At 34.5% G+C, this 15960-nt stretch overlaps 2 protein-coding genes across 3 annotated transcripts; both read right to left on the bottom strand.

The window, feature by feature from the left end:
* Positions 1-3451: 3451 nt before the first annotated feature.
* On the bottom strand, positions 3452-5051 carry LOC147279853 (Protein kinase superfamily protein). The gene has a single exon (XM_086251770.1). It carries the CDS (start codon positions 4925-4927, stop codon positions 3851-3853), a length of 1077 nt encoding a protein of 358 aa, XP_086107896.1. The 5' UTR covers positions 4928-5051; the 3' UTR covers positions 3452-3850.
* A 654-nt stretch (positions 5052-5705) lies between these two features.
* Positions 5706-10674, bottom strand: LOC147279852 (DNA binding / DNA-directed RNA polymerase). Of its 2 annotated transcripts, none has more exons than XM_086251760.1 (2): positions 10471-10674; positions 5706-6681 (listed from the first exon to the last, which is right to left on the bottom strand). In XM_086251760.1, the coding sequence occupies exon 2, from the start codon at positions 6669-6671 to the stop codon at positions 5952-5954; it is 720 nt and encodes a 239-aa protein (XP_086107886.1). In that variant the 5' UTR covers positions 6672-6681; positions 10471-10674; the 3' UTR covers positions 5706-5951. The 2 variants fall into 2 exon arrangements, with proteins under 2 accessions (XP_086107886.1, XP_086107885.1); XM_086251759.1 differs by lacking the exon at positions 10471-10674 and adding an exon at positions 9054-9297 and having other exon boundaries at positions 5708-6681.
* Positions 10675-15960: the final 5286 nt, after the last annotated feature.

Raw genomic sequence — 15960 nt, 5'->3', positions numbered from 1 at the left:
CTTACCCCCTGAGGTTTATCGTCTTTTCACACTTACCCCCTAAGGTTTCAATAATTACACATATACCCCCTGAGGTTTTAAAACTGTTGCATATAACCCCCTATAAGAAATAAATAAATAAATAAAAATATTTGTATTCAGGTTGAACCTTACACTTTGAATAATCTTATTAGGCTATTTAATCCCTTAGCATATTTTTTTGCATAATTTTTCATCATTTCCGTCTCACTATAAGGGGATATGTAACAGTTTTAAAAACTCAAGGGGTATATGTGTAATTATTGAAACCTCATATGGTGTATGTGAAAAGCTGATAAACCTCAAGGGGTGTAAGTGTAATTAACTCTAAATAGATTTATAGTATCTATTTCAGTGTATGTATGACTGTATCTGTTTTAGTATATGTGTGACATTGATACTGAAACAGACATTATCACACAGATATTGAAACAAACACTGTCACATAGATACTGAAATAGACACTGTTACATATATACTAAAATAGACACTGTCACACAGATACTGAAATAAACACTGTCAATTTACTGAAACAGACATTGTCACACAGATACTGAAACAGATTTATAGTATCTATTTCAGTATATGTGTGACATTGATACTAAAATAGACATTGTCACACAGATATTGAAACAAACATTATCACATAGATACTGAAATAGACACTGTCAAATATATAATGAAACAAACACGGTCACACAGATACTGAAATAGATTTATAGTATCTATTTCAGTATATGTGTGACAGTATCTGTTTTAGTATATGTATAACATTATCAGTTTAGTATATGTGTGACATTATCAGTTTCAATATCTGTGTGATAGCATTTGTTTAGGTTTTTATAGATAGTTAGATACTAATTTTCAATATATGTCACACAATTATTGATTTCGAATTAATAACTGTCACACAGTGTCTAATATGTTACACGTTGTTGCAAGTAAAAAAAGAGGAGAAATGGAAAAAAAAAAAAAAATAGCTTACATGTTGCTGCAAGTAAAAGGAGGAGAAATAGACAAAAAAAAAAGTTACACGTTGCTGTAGGTAAAAAAGGAGAAAGGGAAAAAAAAAATTGTTGTTGACCTTTACTTTGGACATGTGCCAGATTTTGATTAGTTGTTGACCTTTTTGTAATTTTCAAAATTAGGATATATTGCTGACATCATTGATGAGTAAGTATTGATTGACCTTTTTGTAATTTATTAAAATTTTCATACGTTAGTTAGTGATATTAGTGGCAGTGGTTATAATTTATATTTTTTATTATGTCATCTTTTATAAAACGCATAATTTCATTTATTACAAATAGGTCAACGGTGATTATTTTGGAATTTAGGAAAATGTTCATTAACCTATTTGTAATTTTAAAATTTTTTATTAATTTATTTGTAATTAGCCTTATATTTTATAGATCAAAAATTTCATCAATAGACCAAAAAGTCCACCATTTGCTCTTTATCTCTTTCCCTCCCTCCCTCCATCGAAGGTTGCAGCCATGAAAATCTACATAAGTACATCATATGAAATTATGAATATGGCCTTCGCTTGTGGATCCTCAAACCAGCTTTTTTTTTTCTTTCTCAAACTAGATCTGATCCCTCCCTTTCCTCTTTTCCCAGCCAACCACTGCCCTCTCATTCAAAAAGCTTTTTGGTTGAAAAAGTCAACCAACCTTCAGTTTTGTAAGGTCTTTGATGGTTAGATGAACATCTCCACCCTTTCTTTATCTTTTCCATGATGACGAAACTTAGATTTGATTGTTGTCAAAATTTTGGTCGACATATTCGGTTGAATTTGTGGCCGATGCACGGTCAAATTTATAATGAGTTAATTACATTTACACATCTTAAAGTTTATCATTTTTTCACATACACTCTTCTGAGATTTGTTCCGTGACATATGCAATTTTTTAAGTTTGGTATTATAGTGGGATGCGCTTTAACTGTTTGATATTATGAGTTCATTGTGTGTTTCACATTCAATATATATATTGTGATGGGTTCATAATGTTATGTTGAAATTACAATAATTGTGATCTTTGACTAGTTAATTCGTGTGTTCAAGTCGCTGTAGGATGAGGTTGAGTTGCCAAAATCGGTGAGAATGGGTCGCCAGAGTCCATGAGGTTGGGTTGAACTCCTTCTCTTCAAAAAAATGATGAGCTAGGAAACTTTATTTTTTATTTTTTAAGAATATCTCCTAATTTTAATAAAAAAATAAGAATGTCAATAAAAATGTCATTGCAGACGTGACATCATCTTAGTTGTTCTATTTGTTTGGATGGCCAAAATTAGAAGCCTGATATATATATATATATCAGGTAGGAAAAAACCAGGTAGAGGATCCTGGTCTCTTGGGAATTCTGTATTGAATGTGCATTTTGGAGCTTCTAATTTAAATTTTAAACCCCAAAACCCAAGACTTAATTACGGATACAAAGGGCTTTACTACAAATACTAAAAAAATTTTGTTTAAAAAACTTATTAAGCCAGTTGAGAATCTAAGGGCCCGTCTGGTAACGTTTTACAGAACAATTTTCTAAAAACTGTATTGTAAAATGAAAATGACAAATTAAATTTTGTATTCTCAAAATATGAGAAGACGTCTGATAGCGTAATTGAAAAACAATTATATAAAAAATAATAATGAAAACACATTTGATATTAACCAATTATTACAACTAAATAATTATATTCACAAAATATATTAATTATAAATTATTATTAATCAATTTTATAAAATATATAATTAAAAAAAAAAGTTTCATAAAACACAACCCACCTCAGCCGGCGCGACTACGTTGGAGGTAGAAGAGTTGTTGGTAGCCGTATTATTAATGGAGACAAGACTGCAAACACCTATGATCTAGTTGAACAAATGTATTTTCTCTATGTAAGGGTTGTTAAAGATTGTGAGCTTTCTGTCATAGATATTACGGGGAGTTTTGATCCATTTATTCAAGCGAGAATTGAAAACTATAAAGGGATTATAAAGTATATATTTTGAGAGATGGGTAGAGAGAGAAAAAAAAAAAAGAAAAAAAGAAAAAAAAGAAATAGAGGAATAAAGGAGAGATGAGTGAGATGGGCAGCGGTAGGGGATACAGATGTCGCCGGAGGTGGGTTTGACTAGGTGGAGAGGAAGTACATATCACATGTTTTTTCATTTTTTTTTTTTCAGTTGTAAATTATTATTTTTTTTATTTGTGTTCTCTATGTTTTCTAAATTTACTGAAAACATCATTTAGTCGTTTTTTAAATTTACACTGTAAACTAAAAATTCTATTTTGTATTTTTCAAAAACTGTTTTCTCAATACGGCAACCAAACACATTTTTAACATTTTTTAAATTTATAAAATGAAAAATTATTTTGTAAAACATTACCGAACTCCCTTTAGATATCCCTTTTGCCAAATAGCGTTGCCGGCCACATGGTAGGACAACTCCTCACAATGACACAAGTCTTTCTAGTGTAAGACATTCTCTTACATTGGAAGTGGAATTATTTGGGCAATAACAATTAACTACTCCCTATATAATTAGCAATAGATTAATTGAAAAAAGAAAAGAAAATAAAGAAAAGGAGGGCATAGCCATCAGCATGGAATGACAGAACATCAAAGAAAAATCTTTGTACTATTCTCCCCCCCACCTAATTTTAGGAATCTTCTATTTGGACTTTGCAGTGCATGCCCGGCAGGTTGTCTAAATTAAAAGTTCAGGATATATAATATATACATGGAAAGGCCTGCTGTCTATTGACGACCCGGTCGAGTTGCTGAGTCACCCGAGTATCAGCGAGTTCACTCACCCAAATTAAACCATCTTCACCTATTCCATTGCAGCATGATCAGCCAAAACCTGCCATAACAATAGCTTACCACCTGAAACATCACCATGAACATCACCTAATTTCTTTGTTGCACACTTTGCCTGCCACCTTTTGGTTAATTTTCTTCTCTTCCTCATGAGTATCAAGCTCCTCAACATGTTCATCCAAATGGGTAATCGAACTTGTTCGATAAAACAGTTTTCCATCTCCATAACAATGTCTCCAAATGATGGACGACATGCCACATTTGATGACACACAGCTTGCTGCCACATACAAAATGTGCCTTATTGTGCTTGCCATGTACATAGGCAAAGCAATCCTTGCATCACAAATTTCTTCAATTCTTTGCTCTTGGATTAGTGGTACTGCCCATTCCACCATTGAAGCCGGTGACCTACAAACATCAATGACTTTCCTACAGCTTATAATCTCTAACAAAACAACCCCAAAACTGAACACATCATTCTTGGTACTTAATTCGCTAGGTGTGGTGTAACAAGGGTCCAAGTATCCAATTGTACCGGCGGGTCGACTCACCTGACTCGGCGAGTCAACTCGCAAAACTACGGAGAGTCCGAAATCTGCCAACTTTGCATTCCAATCTGGGTCGAACAGAATGTTTTCGGACTTGATGTCTCTGTGGATGACCAGGGGCTTCCCTTGATGAAGAAAGTGCACCGCCCGGGCGACTTGGATGGCGATTTCGACACGTTTAGGCCACAGCGGGGGTGTGGAAGCAACATGGAGCAGGTGATGGAGAGAGCCATTGGACATGAATTCCATGACAAGAAGCTTGTTGTTGTTGTTGTTTGAGTGTTGACTAGTCCCAACAAGGCCTATAACATGTGGGTTTTGGTTTTGGCTTTGGTTTAGAGAGGATAAGACACATATTTCGTTATCAAGCTTGGAGTAATTGTCAGGATCAAGTAGTGACTTCTTTATGGCAACCAATTTGTTGTTGTTGTTGAGTAGTGTGCCTTTGTACACCATACCATGGCTTCCTTTGCCGATGAGGTTTTTAGGAGAGAAGCTTTCAGTTGCCTTCACAAGCTCCTCATAATCGAAGTCCACCATGTTCTTCCTCTCTATGAAGAGCAAAACTTTGATGAAGAGTTGCAGAGAAGGTGGGGGATGTTGGTCATGTTTGTTTGATGGGGTTGATGGCTTCAATGTACGTGAAGAGCAAAACTGCAAGAGCTTTTGGAGATGCCAGCGAATAAAGAGGCTGTGGGGAACATCAAAAGGAAGAGAATGGTAATAAAAGAATTGATGGGACAAAGAAAAGGTAGTCCCAGTTGGAGAAAAGCAAAGGGTATCTTTAAAAAAAAAAGCCTAAAAACAAAGGATTCTGACGAGGGATGAGATGTTCCATTAGCTGCAGGTTGGTTTCCCAGGAGTAGTTGGGTCCCCATTGACACTTTTTTTTTTTTCTTTCTCATTTTTAATTTAATTATATATGGGGTTTTTATGTTTTTTATTAAGCCAAATCTGATCCTTGGCTTGGAGAATAATATGGTGACCTACTGACGATTAATAAATATTAAATACTGATGATAATTAATATTCCCATAATAAAGCTATAGTAATTGAGATAAAAACCCATGCATTTTAATGTTTAACATGGTTCAAAACTTTTAATGCTATATATATTGTGGTACTAGAAACACCAACTAATATCTCAACTTTTTAGATACTACCTGATGTGGAACTATTTCCTTTGTGTACATCTGAGCTCACTTTGGGTCTTATTTATTTATAACAAATATGAAATTGAAATATTATTGTGTGTTAAAAGGTCTGTGCTTTTAACTTGGACCCGAGCTTGTGAGTATATCAAGTTTGGGCCTTGATTTGAACCCGGTTCAATCTTGCAGATAAGCCCATTTAGTCCATTTGTGAAAGTTCATGGGCCGGCCTGCCTGCAATACCTGGGTCTAGGCACAACCCGCTAACCGGCCAGTCTAATTCCTAAACCCAGGGTTCTCATAAATATACTGCAAAAACATCTAGAAAATTGTCTTCATATACAATCAAATAAACTTCTGACCCAAAATACAATCAAATCAAGTTGTGACCAAAAAATTGCAATCAAATCAATTCAGAAATCCAACCATTTAGTGAAGTATTCACAGGTTGTTGGGGAAATAATGCCATCTGGTGTACAATCACTTATCCGCGGACAAACTCCACATGGAATGGAAGCCATGGCCCCTATTTTGGGTTCCACTTTAACACCTCCCTTGCTTGTGCATTTAAAACAAACTTTCCCTACTGGAATAGAAGCAAACTCCCCCATCCCACTGCTCTTCACCTCCATCACTTGATTGTCCAAAACCAAAGCCCTCACAATCTCCTCAATTTGCTGTGTTGTGAACTCCTCCTTGAATATTCTACTCTTTCTAATTGTATCCGAAATTCCCTCCAAGGTAGCAACCTTCTGATTATATATGATTTTCACACACTGGCCTTTTACAACGTTTATATACTCTGTATCGAGGCTCCCTTCAACATACCAAGCCCCACCAGTTATCTCCTTGGACGGCTCAAATTCCGCAGCCATGTAATGCTTTCTCCCCTTGTTTTGGATATTCACAACCTCTTTTATCAGTTTCTTGGTTTGAAGCGATTTGAGGGATTTGTTGACCATATTGTCGGGGAGGTTTGTTTCTCGCTTCATGTCTCGTGTCCAAATTCCCATATCTCTCTTGCTTCGGATCACATCATAGAGGATTCGTTCCTGCTCTGTCAAAGAGTCGGATGGTGAATTAGAGTCTGGCTGCTTCCGTTTGAGGGATGAAGGCCCTAGTAATCTGCTCATTCCTATAATCCTATCAAGAGGAAAAGAAAACAACACAAGGAACTTATTGATACTTGCATCAGAAAGACTTATGGCATGTTTTCAGGTGTTCATATAATAAAGCATTACTTTCTATGAGATGAGATATAAATAACATAAAATCAAAAGCTTTATTCACATACATCACAAACACTATGTTTGATGACAGAGTAACAGGAAAGGAAAGTAAACAAAAACATTCAAACAAGTTAAATTCTTCTAAAACAATTTGCACAACAAACACAAATTTTCACTCAACTGATTCCTAAAGCAAGAAGAATAGGAGAAACAAATGGCATAGTGGATAAAACAGTTTCCATTTTGTGAATGGCTAATAGCAATCAATCCATAAAGGTTATCATCATATGTAAATATAACATTTTGTGTTTCTACTATAAGATTTTGTAAACAATTACTTGAAGTACCAAACTTTTAGTAAAACTAATAAAGGGCTTAAATAATGAAAACAATAGAAAAACAAAAGGACATGGAAAGAATAAGAAACCCCTAAAAATTCCCAATATACCAGGAACACCAAATCAACTAGAATAAACAGTTTTGCAACATGTACTTCCAAATATCAATCCACTTGAAAGTTGCAACCAAATTAGACATGTCTAATTTATAAAAACATTTTCTTTTTGGTTGAAAAAGAATAGCCAAGTTGTAAAAGAATATTTATTTTCTATATATAATATGATAATTAATCACTTAATTAATTTACTGATAGATCACACCAGCATAAATTGCAGAGTTTGTGATTATATATGGAAGCAAAATTAGAAACGCAGAAATGATTCAAGACCATGTCTCCATATACATTGAAGTATTAATTGATCTTCCTAAATAAATTGATTCCTCTGTCTAAAAGCAAAGAAAAATTAATTTTTGCAGAACCCTAAAAGGTATCTAAGAGAAGATAGCTAGGTACCTTTGTTTAATAAGCTCATGCGTCCACTTGTTTGTAAATAACTGTAATAATATATATTGAGGTTGAAGACAGAGTCTCTGACTCAGACCACGGTTGCAGGATTGACCCTATTAATTATCTAATCATATATTTCATTTAATTACTGTGTTCTAGTTGATTTAATGAGCAAGTAAAAAATAACAGCCAAAATCTGACTATTCATCAGCATTTTTTATTCCTTTTTACTATAAAAATTACTAAAGCTTGTTTTTTTTTTGACCAATTAAAACTTACTAAAGCTTGAAAGTATGATTTCCATGAAGATTGATTAGACACAAATTCCAACATATATACTTACCTAATTGCAAAATGCCAAAGAAATCAGTATATATATATATATATGCACAACTGTATAATTAATCTATACTGATAGATATGTACTCTTCAATGTAAATGTGTACTGATCTTTTGACCTCCTTGGACTTTAAGACAACGAGAAATTGAGAAACAGATTATAATTCTACCTGTTTCATTTTCCAACTATGTGTCTTTAAGAGTTCTGAAATGTATAAGTCTGCAGTTTTATTTAGTATGTCAGATTTAGAAACAGATCTAGGACTATTGTATATTAGTAACCTGAAATATTCTGTGTGGGTGTTATATTGCCATATATTTGATGACATTTGTTCAGAGCCGGACTTTTTGAGCCTTTCCTAGCATTTCTGCTCAGCCTGGGAGAAAACCTTGAGGACTTTTAGTGTTTTAAAAAGTTTCTTCCTTATTTCATCCATATTTATAACTAACGAAAACAAAAAAAAGTTTTTGGAAAGACTACCAAACGGCCACTAAGGCACTGGGATTTTTTTTTGCCTAAATGTGTGACATTAGACATGCTAACAGGATTTCATACTTATCAAATAAACTTGAGTTTTACAGCCACAATAAACAGAGCAACTAGTAATGCAAGTACTGTTTGTTTGAGACATTCAAACAAACAGATGGAATGCAATAAAAATTTCCCCTACTAACAATTACTCAAATAAAGTCATTTATCTCAAAACCAAACTTCTCCAATGTAAAATTGTCAAAGAACCACCAATTCTTGTAATCTTGTATGTAAATTGTAAAGTAAGATTAATTATCACACAAGCTGACAGTTCCATGAGCATGGAGTTCATACGAAAACCAAAAAAAAAAAAAAATCTCCAAAACCAAACAGATAAATCAAATGGGCATTTGAGAAAACAGAGGAACCAAAGCTAATCAATGCCAAAAGCAACAAAATATCACAAATGAAAAACTTAAGGAGTGAAAATATTAAATCACGCCTAATGTAAAACCTAAATTAAACCCCAAACTTAATTAAACTAAAATCTTAATTGAACCCTAATTAAATCCTGAATTAGGAAAAAAAAAAAAAAGTAGACGTAGTAAAAGAAGAGAAAGAGGAATACCTGAGGTCAGTGTGCAAGTGAGTGAGGCCGTGAGGCTCAAGAGAAGAAGATGATGCCAAGAGGAAGATGAGAAGAGTGAAGAGCCAAGCAGAGAGCCAACAAGTGAGTGAGAGTGAGAGGAAGAGGGTTACAGGACTCGGGGTTTGGGGTTTGGGCTGAGGTCTGGGCTTTTCCTTTAAGTGTGGGCTGGGCTTTGCCTTTGAGTGCTATAGCCCACCCAGTTTTGTGCTTCCATTTTTGGTAATGAAGCAATGAAGATAATTTTTCGTCAAATTAAGGAGCACGTGCATAAACAATCAAATTAAACCCCAAATTTAAATTTAAAAAAAAATCTTTAATGTACCTTATTAAATTCTAGATTAGAAAAATATTTTTTCACAAAAGATAAGAGAAAATAAAAAACTAAAAGAATATAATAGATGTACGTGGGAGTTCATTTATAGATACCTTATTTTCCGCCATTCACACGCAAGTAACATTTCATTTTGTTTGGAAATAACATTAATCATTATGGGTACCTCCACTCTGTCAATTTCATAATTTCAATGTATAAATTAAATATGGGAGCTGCTATTCGCACTCAAAAAATGACTACTTGCAGTCCTCTTGTGTGAGACAGTGAGATGATAAGGAGTGTGAGATGATAATTTTGGAGTACATTTATCATTTCCCTCCTCAGTCATTAACACATTGTATAATCAATAAGGTGGGCACAAACTTGATAAAACTGAAAAACCTACCCACTCCACCTAACTTGGGTCGATTACAATTCGACAAAAGATGGGCATGCTGTGCAAAACAGGCCCAATCAAATTCAGGCGGTTTGGTTGCAGTTTTAAATTCACCCATTTAATTAGGGATGAGAATGCGTCGGGCCTATATCGGCCAAACAACCGACCCACCCGACAAACCGACAAACCGACATTGGTGAAATTCCAAAACCGAAAACTGACCCAATATTGTGGGTCGATTGATAGTTAGGCAACCCACTTTGTTGGTTGGTTGTTTGGCCCGACTGGATTTTTTTTTTTTTTTTGCTTTTTTTCTCACATGGTACACCATGACAACTTCTTAGAGATTTGTTTTGCCATTTATGTTCTCCTAGATAAAACAAACTAAAAAACACAAACAAAAAAAAAAAGAACAAATTCAGTTCTATACACTAGATGTTTTATATACATAATTCAAACATATCTAAGCATCACCATGGCCAATCCAAGCAGAAACAACCCAAACTACACACACAAAATTAAAAATTGAAATAGTAGTTTTTTTTTTTTTAATGGATACAAGAAATCATAGATTTGGTAGTCGAAATTGAGAAAGTTAAAGTTGAGACTAATTGGAGATAAATATGATTGGAAAAGAAGAAATCCCCAAACGCTGATGAACGAAAAATAAATAGAGAGAGGCGCACCTGAGGAAGACGAAGACGAAGACTCACAGTACCCAACCCTAGATTTCTTTCGCTAAGAGGAAGGGCTTCGTAAGAGACATAGAGAGTGACGAGCTGAGAGGTGGGGGAGGTCGAGGTTGCTGTCGCCGTCGCCAGTGATGAGCGCAATAGAGTGCTTGGTCGCCGGCGAGAGTGAACTGAGAGAGAACTAGAGAAGAGGAGAGCAGCAATCGCATGCAGATTCGAAGGAGAGATGAGAGTAAGAGTCTGAGTCTGATAGAGACAGAGGTTGGGTTGGGCCTGGGTAATTTTTTCCCACTCACCCACTTCAGTTCTCACAACACACAACGGGCCACACAGCCCAAACTCTAAAGGCCCATATTTTTCCCATAGTTGCTCAAGTTGGTTGTCGGTTGCCCGACTTTCACCTAAATTCAAATCTGACATCTGAACTGACTTTTACGGATCGGGCGGTAACAACCGAACTGACTCCAAAAAATGGGTCGATTTTGGGTCGGTTGTCAAGTAAAAACCGATCCATTCCCACCTTACCCGTTTTCATATTAGACAAAGAAGAAATCTTTAGTCTAAATTTCAGTTTTGGTTCCTATAGTTTGGACTAAAGGCCCATTTGATTCAAGTTTTGGAGATCTGAGCATGAGAAATTAATTACATTCCCACGTTTGGTAAGTACATGAAAGGGAAATCAATTCCTGACCCAAGGGAATCAAGCCATATCTTTTCCATTTCTTAAACTTTTTAAGTGATTCATGATTGAGTCTATCTCGAACGATTTTTCATGTAGATTAAGATGGTATAATTATTTTTAACTGAAAATGAATACATGAAAACAGAATAATATAAACTACTAGAAAGTGACGAGTTATGAGAAAGATCATGCTTCTTTATGATTGATCCATTCTTGAGATCAATAAACTGTGATAAAGTGATTATGTACTTATTGCTAGTGTCTACGAAGTGATATTGAGAGGCTTTGAAGTTCTAACTTTGAGGTTGATCTCAAAGCACAAGAGTAAAAAGTTTGTGTATAAGTGTTTGGGTGCTGTCCTTTTCTATCCTTTTCGATCTCTGCATCTAAAGGGTTTATTTTATACGATTCTCAAGTGATTTTCAGAGTTTGGAATTAAGGGGACAAGTGAGAGTATTCATAGACTAAAATTTAGTTGGGAAATAACTAAATTAGATATTTCGTTTGCATGAGATAAGGCTTAGTTGAGGAGGCCAGTTGCAATAAGTTGATGACTCATATGTTGTGAAATTTGATGCATGCGCGTGAGTTGATGGGCTCGCCTGTGATTTTGAGATATTTGTCTAATTTTTTCATTTTTGCTTTTCTTTATCTAATATAATAATGATATTTGTTTGTAAATTCTCTTAGAAATTCATAATAAGTTTTATAATAAACACATAATAAAAAAGGAAACATGCTTAATTATATATACTTCAAGCTATGAAGGAACATAAAATATGTATAAGGATATTTAGGTAAGTTTTTCCATAAATCTAAATTTCTAAAATTAGATCATTCTACAGTTCATAATATGCACATAATAAAAACCATGTTTCAATTAACAACATGTATAGGTTCACACATGGGTTATACGTGTAGGAAAAAAAATACGCATAAAGGCATATATAAGGGCATTTTGGGTATTTTTTGCCTGTAAATCTAACTTATAAATTTAGATAAATTCTTATAATATAATGTGCAATGAAATTAAAAGTATCACAAGCTTCTAAATTGTTTTGATGTATAATGAGATCATTTTCTAATTTGTGGAACCCTAAAGTATTGTGTAGGTATTTCTTGGTTCGGGTTATATATTACAAAACATGTCCTCTAAAAGTTCTTATCTTCATAAAAGCACAAATGCACACAAACATATTTTCATAAATGTCCTATAAAAGTTCAAATCTTCATGAAATTAAGCACAAATCTACATAAATAATACAATGAAGTAGACAAACAATACCAAATAACCGCGGCATTTAAAACCCCTAATGCATTTAATACCGTAAATGCATTTAAAACCCAAAATTCATTTAAAAACCCAAATGCATTTAATTAAAACCCCAAATACAATTAAAAATCAATAATACATGAACATGAAAAATCACAGAAAAATACAAAAACCAAAAATGCATTTAAATTAAACCCAATAATACATGAACATGAAAAATCACAACAAAAAATAAGAGAAAGGAGTCATACTTTGCAAATTAGATAAGTGTTGTGTAAGTGAGACAATGATTTAGAGAGTGAAGAGCGGCTAGGGTTTCTTTTTGAAAGGTCTCACTCACTTTCTCTCCCACTATCTATATATCGTGCCAATCTTGATCATATTTTTACTTTTTCTATTTTTTGTTTTTTCATGAGCATATTTGTATTTCTCATTAGTATCACTTTTTGTGGGTCCTCTGTTTTGAACTCCCTTATGAATGAGATCCATAGTCTGACCAAAAAGAATGAAATCCATTTTGTCTTTTGGTGTGAGAATGAAATTCGTTGAAACCTGGCAAAAAAAAAAAAACAATAATGAAATTCATTAACAGAAAAATAGAATACTTCATTAACCTACTAACACAAAATAGGATATAGAATGAATAATTTATATTTGTAAATTATGCCAAATGAAATGTTAACCTAGAAAAAGAAAAGTTCATGCCAAATAAGTACCTGAAAATCACTTGTTGAATGATAATTAGCAAAATAAGTTCTCTCCTTCCCTTTATATAGGCACAGGGAAATATCAAGTTGGCCTTCAATTAAAGCCATAGCAAGACCTTGTTGAAAAATGGAAGTTTGTATTGAATATCACTACACTTTTATAGACTCTCTGAAAGTTTGTATTGAATATCACTACACTTTTATAGACTTTTCTGAAAGTTTGTATTGAATATCACTAGACATTTAAAAGTCTATAAAGGGCGGCTTTTGTATGCAACTGGAGCAACAAAATCCACTTGTACAACCTTATCTATCGAAGCACCCAATGGAGGGAAGTCCACAGGAGTAAATGAATTAGTGTCATATCAAAAGACAAAATGGGAGTAGAATGAAAATACGATAGTTATGACTCTAATGGTATGTGTGCATATAAGAGTGATCAGTAATCATATTTTTTATTTTTTTGACTATGGATGTTTATGACTTGTAGAATTAAATTATATTCGTCTATCTTTTGCGAATGCAGGGAACTACTTATGTCGTTTTATAATGCAAATGGTCAGATGCCAGCACACATCATATTTTACAGGAATATTTAAAGCTCATTTGCCTTGTGTCTATGCCCTATGTAATCTTATCTTCCCGTCTAATGGTGTGTGTGGGTGTGTGTATATCTTTGTTTTGAGGGATGGAGTTAGTGAGGGGCAATTCTACCAAGTTAATTCTACTATATGAAAAAATCTACATTGTGGGATCAATCTTCAGTTAGCTATTGTTATATCTTTTTGTGTTTTATGTTGTAATTGATTAATGTTTGTCATTCCTCCTTTCATTTTTTTTCCCCCTTCAAGCTTGTGCTTCATTAATTTCTTCCAGACTATCAACCTTTTGTGACATTTGTTGTGGTTCAGAAGCGTCATCGTACAAGGTTGTTTGCCAACAACCGTTATAATCACAGTACAATTGACGTACGGGAGTGGCTAAGAATATATTTCCTGGAAGTTAATGTTTTTAAGTACAGAATTTGTTAATTATGCCTTTAGCTTTCATATACATGATATGGAACTCTCCCTCCATTATTCTTTGGTACGGTTGTGGACTCCAAAATATGTCATCCAAATGAGTTTGACTTCTACTTGTGCAGCCATGCAGGAATTCAGGCAATGATCTTTTCCTTGTGCATGTGTGCATCAGTGTATGAGTTTTTTATTGTGATGCAGTGTTAGATATTTAGTCTTTGTTTCTGTTTTGCTTTGTTAATAATCCCTATTTATCAGGGACTTAGTTAGCATTTGATCTATTCCTTAGGAGAATCCCATAAATCTAGGGCTGTTAGACGTGAGATATTTTTCTCTTTGTTTTTTATGTTCAATAAATTTCTGTAAGCCTATTTAATCTAGGTCTCTGTACTTCATTAAATGATAAGTCAACTTTTCACAAGTATTTTGCACTACGGTATTCAAAGCTTAGATATTTAACATATGGTATTAGAGCCCCATCAAGGGACTTGATTATCAAAGAAGCTGCAGTCTTCTCACTTGCAGCAGCAAGATCAAATGGCGTCAGAGAACAGTAGTTTTGTGCAACCAGCAATCCCTCGCTTTGATGGTCACTATGACCATTGGAGCATGCTGATGTAAAATTTTCTGCGATCTAAAGAGTATTGGAGTCTTGTAGAGAATGGTCTTGTTGAACCAGCAGAAGCTACAGTCCTGACTGAAGCACAGACGAAGGTTATAGAAGAACAAAAGCTGAAGGATTTGAAGACAAAGAATTACCTGTTCCAGGCAATTGATCGTGCCATCCTGGAAACCATCCTCTAGAAGGACACTGCTAAAGATATCTGGGACTCCATGGCAAAGAAGTATCAAGGCACGGCAAGGGTCAAACATGCACAACTTCAAGCTCTTCGCAAAGAGTTTGAGACTCTTCACATGAAAGGAGGGAAGTCAGTCAATGATTATTTTGCAAGAACACGAGTAATTGCAAATAAAATGCGTATTCATGGCGAGAAAATGGGAGATGTTGCAGTTATTGAGAAAATCCTTCACTCAATGACTTCCAAATTTGATTATGTTGTGTGTTCCATTGAAGAATCGAATGACATTGATAATCTTTCGATTGATGAGCTGCAAAGCTCATTGCTGGTACATGAGCAGAGGATGACTAGTCATGCTGTGGAGGAGCAAGCCTTGAACGTTACTATTCATGGAGAAACATCCCCTCGGAGAGGCAGAGGACGTGGTGGATTTCGAGGAAAAGGAAGAGGTAGAGGACGCCAGTTTTCATACAGTCAAATAGCACCATTTGACAAGGCAAATGTAGAATGTTATCACTGTCACAAGCTTTGGCATTTCCAAAATGAATGTCCTAACAAAGAGAAGGAAACAAAGATGAATTTTGCAGAAACTGAAGAAGAGATGCTTTTGATGTCTTACATCGACAAGAGGGAGACTACATCAGGTGATACATGGTATTTAGACTATGGCTACAGCAATCACATGAGTGGTAACAAACTCTTATTTTCTGATTTAGATGAGCCTTTTAGAGAGAATGTGAAGCTTGGAAATAATACTAGCATATGTGTCATGGGAAAGGGTAACATTAAAGTTATGATGAATAGTAGTATGTACACTATTACTTGCGTGTTTTATGTTCTAACACTCAAAAGTAACTTGATTAGCCTTGGTCAGTTACAAGAGAAGGGTTTTGCCATCATCATTCAAAAGGATTGATGTCAAATTCATCATCCACAGAAGGGCTTTATTGCAGAGGTCAAGATGACAGGAAATCGGATGTTTCCTTTGCACACTCAGACTAAA

The sequence above is a fragment of the Dryas octopetala genome, chromosome 7, assembly GCF_963921425.1.
Source record: "Dryas octopetala chromosome 7, drDryOcto1.1, whole genome shotgun sequence".
In the NCBI taxonomy this organism is placed as follows: Eukaryota; Viridiplantae; Streptophyta; class Magnoliopsida; order Rosales; family Rosaceae; genus Dryas; species Dryas octopetala.
This window is presented reverse-complemented; position numbering and strand designations above follow the sequence as displayed.